Source organism: Merops nubicus, unplaced genomic scaffold (genome assembly GCF_000691845.1).
Source record: "Merops nubicus isolate BGI_N331 unplaced genomic scaffold, ASM69184v1 scaffold48942, whole genome shotgun sequence".
In the NCBI taxonomy this organism is placed as follows: domain Eukaryota; kingdom Metazoa; phylum Chordata; class Aves; order Coraciiformes; family Meropidae; genus Merops; species Merops nubicus.
In genome coordinates this window covers 766-8297 of record NW_008593875.1, presented here as the reverse complement: position 1 = coordinate 8297, position 7532 = coordinate 766, and the positions used below count along the sequence as shown (strand labels likewise).

At 39.9% G+C, this 7532-nt stretch overlaps 1 protein-coding gene across 2 annotated transcripts in view; it reads right to left on the bottom strand.

Annotated features, from left to right (window-relative positions):
- EIF2S1 (eukaryotic translation initiation factor 2, subunit 1 alpha, 35kDa) overlaps positions 1 to 6796 on the bottom strand; it is a 9989-nt gene extending 3193 nt beyond the window's left edge. Inside the window, exons 1-4 of one of the 2 annotated variants that reach the window (XM_008935552.1) lie at positions 6556 to 6796; positions 4957 to 5036; positions 4332 to 4483; positions 1527 to 1633 (exon numbers count right to left, since the gene is read on the bottom strand). In XM_008935552.1, coding sequence (XP_008933800.1) covers positions 1527 to 1633; positions 4332 to 4483; positions 4957 to 5036; positions 6556 to 6796 — 580 coding nt within the window. The remainder of the gene's footprint in view (positions 1 to 1526; positions 1634 to 4331; positions 4484 to 4956; positions 5037 to 6555) is intronic. The other variant, XM_008935553.1, reaches the window with a different exon arrangement.
- Positions 6797 to 7532: the final 736 nt, after the last annotated feature.

Genomic DNA, 7532 nt, shown 5'->3' with positions numbered 1-7532 from the left:
AAAGAGATCTACTCAAGAGTCCAGTGGAGGGCTACGAGGATGACTGGGGGACTGGAACACCTGCCCTATGAGGAGAGGCTGAGAGACCTGGGGCTTTTTAGTCTGGAGAAGAGAAGACTTAGGGGAGATCTAATTAATGTGTATAAATCGGTGCGGGCTGGGTGTCAGGAAGGAAGGAGCAACCTCTTCTCACGCCCTGCGATAGGACACGGGGCAATGGTCACAAGCTGGAGCACAGGAAGTTCCACCACAACATAAGGAAGAACTTCTTTACTGCAAAGGTTACAGAGCACTGAACAGGCTCCACAGGGAGGTTGTGGAATCTCCTTCCTTGGAGACAAAAGACCCATCTGGATGCATTCCTGTGTGACCTGCCCTAGACTAGATGGTCCTGCTCTGGCAGGGGGGGTGGACTCAATGATCTCTGGAGGTCCCTTCCAACCCCTAACATTCTGTGATAGCTATAGCTTTTTATCATGGTGATCTAAAATAACAGGTAAAGTAATTTCTCGTTACCTTGTTTCTTGTACTCTTTTCTTGACTTCACTGTCATGTGGCTATGGCTTATCTTTTCCCCTCTACAGGGTAATCAACAAGTGCTAATGCTCTTCAAGATACCCTTGCACAGCAGAGGTAATTTCTCAGTCTAGCAGAAGTGTGACTCAGCTACACTGACTCTCTTTTTAATGGCCAGCACGCTTTTAGGCAGGCTGTTCAATTAACTGTACAACGATATCTACAGTTTTAAATGTTGTACTGTAGTACACCTCCTGAAACAGTGCAGGCATGTGCTTTCTCTGCCCACACTGATGTATTGAGAGAAACCAGCTCATACACGTTATAAACACATCAGAGATGTGCTATAACAGTTTGCAATTAACCAGTTAGAAACACACCCAAAGCAGTCAGACTAATTCTGCATGTTCATGGACAAGTGGCTGAGACATGCACTGCAGCCATGCTGACAGAGATCAATCATCCTGTTAGGGAATCAACACACTTAACACTTTGAATACTGAAAATTACATTGTGGATGCAGAAATCACTATAAAACATTCAAATTCCTCAGTTTGCAATTAACCAGTTAGAAACACACCCAAAGCAGTCAGACTAATTCTGCATGTTCATGGACAAGTGGCTGAGACATGCACTGCAGCCATGCTGACAGAGATCAATCATCCTGTTAGGGAATCAACACACTTAACACTTTGAATACTGAAAATTACATTGTGGATGCAGAAATCACTATAAAACATTCAAATTCCTAGTGTGCCAGTGCAGTGTGATGGACTGTATATATAAAGATATTTAAAAAAAGCCAAACTTTGGGACCTTGCACTTTGGGACAGAACCCACACAGGCATTTTGCAAGCAATCCTTGATTAGGGTGTCTTAATTCTGAACAGTTCCAGTCAAGCATTAGCACTACAAACTACTAGTTTTAAATGAGTTTATAGTTTGCAACAAGATGCACTAACTTGACTTCAGTGTCAAGAAATGTCACTGAGCATCTGGGAGGCACTCACCAGCTCGGATTTTGACTGCCTGCGGTGTCAGGCGCCTGTTAATGTTGTCAATCAGCACACGCCTCTCCTCCTCTGTCAGATCTAGGCTGTCCAGGATTGCAGGGTCTCTGAGCCAAGCAAAGCAACGTTACACAAGTTACACTGAAGTGCAGTATGACACAATGTTAACTGCTGGTACTATTTCAATACTATTACTCATAATCCTAGAAAACTACGATGCAAAGTAAACAGAAATTTCTCAAAAGTCCAATGAAACACTAGAAGAAAAGGAATGCACCTCTTTTCAAAATATTTTCTGTTGGAAGCATTTAAAAACAAAGCAGACAAGTAGTTTACTGAATCTGTTCCTGGAAGGAAAACCTGATTTTAAAAATTTCTTTTTTAAAAGCAAAGGACCGACTTCTGCCTAGCTCCATTTGTATACTGTATACAGAAAAAGACTATTATCAAGTTGCCTGGTATTTCTGTTCCCTCCAAAGTGAAGACAAAACCATATCCCATCAAAGATAATCCACGATGGATCTGAGGATTTTGAATTATTTTAGCGTTTCATTCAAATGCAAGATTTTTGTCAAGTAACAAATGTAACCTATGCTCATGCCATGTTATTCTGTACTCCTTTGTAACAGTGACTGGATGACAGACAGGTACCTATCTGCTGGTGACAGCCTTGGCTAAAGAAAGGATAAGGGTTTTTTGAAATCACAAGCTAGTAGTCTAAAATCCAGTGATTACAGAGGCAAACTCCTCTGCTGTTTACCAATATAAATTAGCAGCTCATTTGAAGAAGTGGTGTCAATTCTCTCTTGCTGTATTAATTTTACCCCAAATATATCCGAAATAGAGAACATAACCAAAAAGCTCCTCATAAGAATTGTTCCTGTTCTTCAGATAATAGTTGCAGTTCTACAAAAAGTACCAGGTCACCTACAATACTAGTAGCAAGCAAACATGAATAAAATGGCCCAAAACCCAGAGGGAATATTGGAGACTGGTCTCTGCTGCTAATAAAGAGTCATCTTTCATGATTTTATATACTGATACAGTGTCTTATACAGACAGTAGAAGAGCCAAATCTAAACCAACAGAACCCAGAAATATGACAGGTTTTACCTATCAAAATATGGACCTGCACAGCAGAAGTGATTTACCAGATGTGCAAATTCTGCTTCTTCATTTACAGTCTGTCCTGTCAAATCTTTTGAGTTACTTCAAATGCACTTAGTAGGCAAACAACAAATAGGTCCTTGATGTCAAATAATTACTGACCAGAGTATAAATATACTGTTTAAATTTTGCAACAGATATCATGATGTGCAGAACTCCCAAACAATAGCCCTCACCAGTAAAAAAGGAATAGCAAGTCAAAGTCTAAGAGGGCACACTAAGCCTCCTGCAAGCACAGGAAGGCAGCAGTAGCCACATTTTTCAGCTCAGCCACTAGAGCTTTATGTAAGAGCACTACAGGAACAACTAAAAGTTGCAGTCCATTGTCAGAAATCTTAAGACATTACTGATGGAAATGTGCTTTGAGAACAGACAGTTTCAGATGTTTGTGCTCCAACCTGAAAAGCAGATGAGCAACAAATGGTATGTGTGCTCAGGAATTTTTCTGAGTTTAAGAGAAGCTTAACTACAGATTCTGTTCCTCTGTTATACAGGTGTTTAACCAAGTATTTTATCAGTTACAGAATTATCTGGAATTCCTTCTGTTGCAACGTGCCTAGATTTGCCCCTTTACCAGTAAGTTTGCTATCATTAGAAAATTACTATCCTGTGAAACAGAATACATTCAGTCTAAATGAGGATACAAGTTTTCTCTTCCCCAAAACCACAGTGGTTCTAAGCTACCAAGTGCTCTGCTTCTTGAAGTCAACACAATTTCTAGAATTTTATTACTGCCATCTAGTGTGCAACTCAAGTTCATCATTCATAGGTTTATGTGCTAATGTTGGAAATATTTACTGAGAAATCTAATTTTGGATTGCCAATTACAAGATAGAATCTTTAGAGGGAAACCAAACAGGTTAATTCTGAAGGCAAATTAAAATATCAGACTCCATAAAAAATGCAGAGCAATCTATCTCAGTGCATATTCCCTTAGCATCACAATTTCCATCTCTTTCTGTTTTTAATTCCATTTCTAAGGTTATGATTCTATTCCTGAAGTCTGGAAATGCAACAAGCTAGCTTCCTAATTCTCTGCATTTAGAAAAGAAAAACTCTGCCTGTGCAGTGGAATAATGACAGTCAACTCTGAGTAGAAACAACTCCAGATACAGAGCTAGATATTTTTGGTAACATCTTCCTGGCACTAAGAACTGGCAAATTCTGATAGACCAACCAACATCAGTGCTGCTGCTTCTGTTAGAAATGTCACAAGATCATCTGTGGCAACAGAAATCTCTCCAGTGTTTGTAATCACACGCTTCTTTCGTACTTAAAGCTTACTATTCACCAGTGCCTCAGTATTTCTCCACATCAGATTCCATTACTGCTTTTAAAACCCTGATGTACAAAGAAGGGCAGACTCAAAGATGGATACAAATAAGTCAACTTTGAGTATTCTTTCTCAAGATCGTTGGGAACTTGAAGAAAGCAGTAAGACAGAGAAACCTACAATAAGCAACTGGAAGATTGATGTCAGAATTTGCTAGGTTTACTTGACCATTCTACACACTGGCTCTGGGTAAAAAACAACCCAACCAAACCATCAAAATAAAAGAACATTATGATGGATCTATTCCAGGAAATAATTCTTTCCCATCTGAAAGGTGCCCCTGGAGGTACAAGAGAAGCCCTCACGAGACGGCGTGCTTGAAGGCATCATAGGCGCCATATCCCGGCCTCTTGTACTTGTCGTCGAACACCCAGGCGGTTCTCTGGAACAGGCTCTCCAGCTGCTCATCCTTAGTGTACTCCAACACCTCAGCAACATGGCGAAGGATGCTGTAAACCTGGAACACAAGAGGAGAGTTAAAAGAAGCCAAAACAAATACCAAGCCCAGACAAAAATCCAGAATCAAGAGCACCATTTAATGGCAAGCACTCTGCTCAGAAGCATAAGACTGCACAGTAGAAAGGGTGGAGTCAATGGCTGAAATTACCTGTGGTCATTCTTTTTCCCCATGAGTTGGCCACAGCATGTTAAAACAACGTGTATTTTTGAATTTCTGATCATTGAAATGTATCCCTTTACATCACAAATTATCAGCTTGATTAATCCAACTTGATATATTAATTAATTAAGCAGCAGCCTAACAGAGCACTCACAGATGAAGAAATTGTATTATTTGCATGGGTAAATAAGAATCAGAGCATGCCTAATAAATGAGAAGAGTATTTTCATTCTATCTTATGTCTGTGCATTTTAGTTGCTCAGGAAAGCAGCTGGAAATACACAGTGCCTGAATACAGTAAAGCAACTTACAGTCTTTGACTTTGTGAATTTGTCTTCACATTTGATTGCCTCCTCTGGAGAAACTCTTCTTTTTGACAAGTCGATATAACCTATTGGAGAAAACCAGTTTGAATGTCAGGCAATGTGCAAACTAAGTCTGATAGCTTCAAGAGAAATGTACAAAGAACAAACACTCTGGCTCAGGGTTTGCCCCTTGCCCACACTCTCCGTATGCAGCCAAAAAAACCAAAAAACAAAACCCAAACCTTATTGAAATTGATCAAATTATGATCCAAATTAAGATATTAAATTTTTCTTTCAAATCTAAATACTTACAATAGCAAATCTTTTATACAGCTTTTCTTTAAAAATACTGACTTAATGTTTTATCTGCAAACTTAGAAGAAATTGTCATAATTTTTCAGCCATCAGTGATTCACTTTTATGCTGCTTCACAGAGTTTTGGCAAAAATTGTAACAGCACACTGTCATATGCAAGTTTGATGCATATTTCTACAGTGCTTAATTCAATTTCATTCAAGGCTGGTACTCCACCAGTTTAGCTCTGAATGGTTTCCTAATGAATTAGGCCTGGGCCTCAAATTACAACTCTTAACTCCCTGGATACCCTTTTTGGAGAACTGTGAAAAAAAATCTTTTGAACCATCTCATAGTAAATTTGGAAAGGCCTCCACATACTTCTCACAAACTATAGGTTCCCTCAAAAGATTAATTAAAAGGCCACTACATGAATTCCAGATGCGTTTCTTTGTTAATACAAGAACAAAATAAATTTGTAAGAGGAAGTATTCTTCCATTAGAGATGCTGTGAAACTGGCTTCACTTCAGATCTGAAATAAGCTGCTTCTTGTCCTTCTCTCCTCTTGGTTTTTTTTTTTAATCCTGTCATCCATTACTTAATCTCAGAGTTAACTGCAGCTTTGTAAGTATTCTAGCAAAGTGTGTGACTTGAGAAACGCACCAACAGTTAGATTTCTAGAAGGTGTGCTCAGCGTTTATTTTAATTATTTCTTTGTATCTGGATATAGATTTTAAAGGTTGCATGGCACTGTATTATCAAACCCCAACATGTTCTAAATAAAAAAATATACTAAAAAAACCTTTAAAGATTCAAACATTCGGAAGATAAGAGAAGATAAAGTTACCTGTACTCTACACAATTAACATGGTATGATAATTACATGTGTGCTATTTTATAGTCAAGCTTCAAGACTTGTTAATGAACAGGATAGACTGTGAGCACTAAATGCTCACCATTTAGATCCTTAGCTCTACATAAACTGAACCTTCTTTTCTGCTATGACTTAGAAAATCTACCTGGATATCAAAAGAAATTCCACTTCACTATGGTTTGTTGACCAAACACTGAGCTGGTGAGCACTCACTTAACCAAATCCTTGCTGAAGTGATTGACCTTCATTAACCCAATTCCCAAAGGACACAGAGTAACAGAAGAATGATTCTAAACATCAGATGGCACAACGAAGGTCTATTTTTACCTTAAAAAAAGAACCCCTGGCAACCCCAGTGAACACCTAAGCTGCCAAGTTTAGCTGCATTTCTTTCTACGATTTCAACCTTAATACAGGCCCCACCACGCCCAGATACCTTTCTCTTTGTCCACCCTGATGACCACGACGCACTCGTTCCTGCCGATGCGGATGAGTTTGTTGATGGAGCGGATACGTCTGCGGGACAGCTCGCTGAGCAGGATCATCCCTTCAATGTTGTTGTACTCCAGCAGGCTGACGTAGGCTCCCATTTCGGCAATGGACCGAACGTTCACCATCACTACGTCCTCCACCTCTGGGAACTTGTGCTGGTAGAACCTACAGCTGAGTCCCGGCATTCTGGAAGGCGAGCAGAACGAAACAAAGGTTTTATTTCCCAGCAGGTCACTGCCCTCTCCTGCCAGCAGGGCGAAGAGGCCGGCAAGGACCGGCGGGGAGAGAGGGGAATGCTGGCACAAAAACTGCACGTCTGGATAAGGCTTGTGCCAGTCACACTCGGATTTTAACACAACTTTAACAGTAAGTTAACTACGGCTTTAGTATTATCACAGCCATTGGCTGTTTTTCTACTTTTTGCATGGAAGTAGATAAAGCTTGCTACCCAGACTTTATTATCCACTTCAACCATCACATATACCCATATACAGCACACTGTAGCAAAGCTGGCACCACACATCTTGCATTCATCTAAATTTGTCAGGCTACGTAAAAATTTCACATCTTATTTTAACAACAGGAGGATGTGGGAGAGAAGTCTGCAGTGCTGACAGGGTATTTATATGCACATAAGACAGCATGTCAGAGGGTGAGAAAATAAGAGGTAGAGTGAAGCTTCTGTAGCACTGAGAAAGAACAGACTCTACACTCCAGAAAATGAGTTTCTAAACTCAGCACAAGACATTTGGAATAATCCTGCAAGACCTGCTCCAGATGCCACGTGTCAGCAAAGAAAGCAAAGGTAAAAACCAGATCAGAAGATAGGATGAGCCTGACGTGAATGGAGCACTAGAAAAACTCAAGGGGGAAAAAACCCCCTGAAAACCAAAACAGGATTCTTTTGTTATACATTCCAAA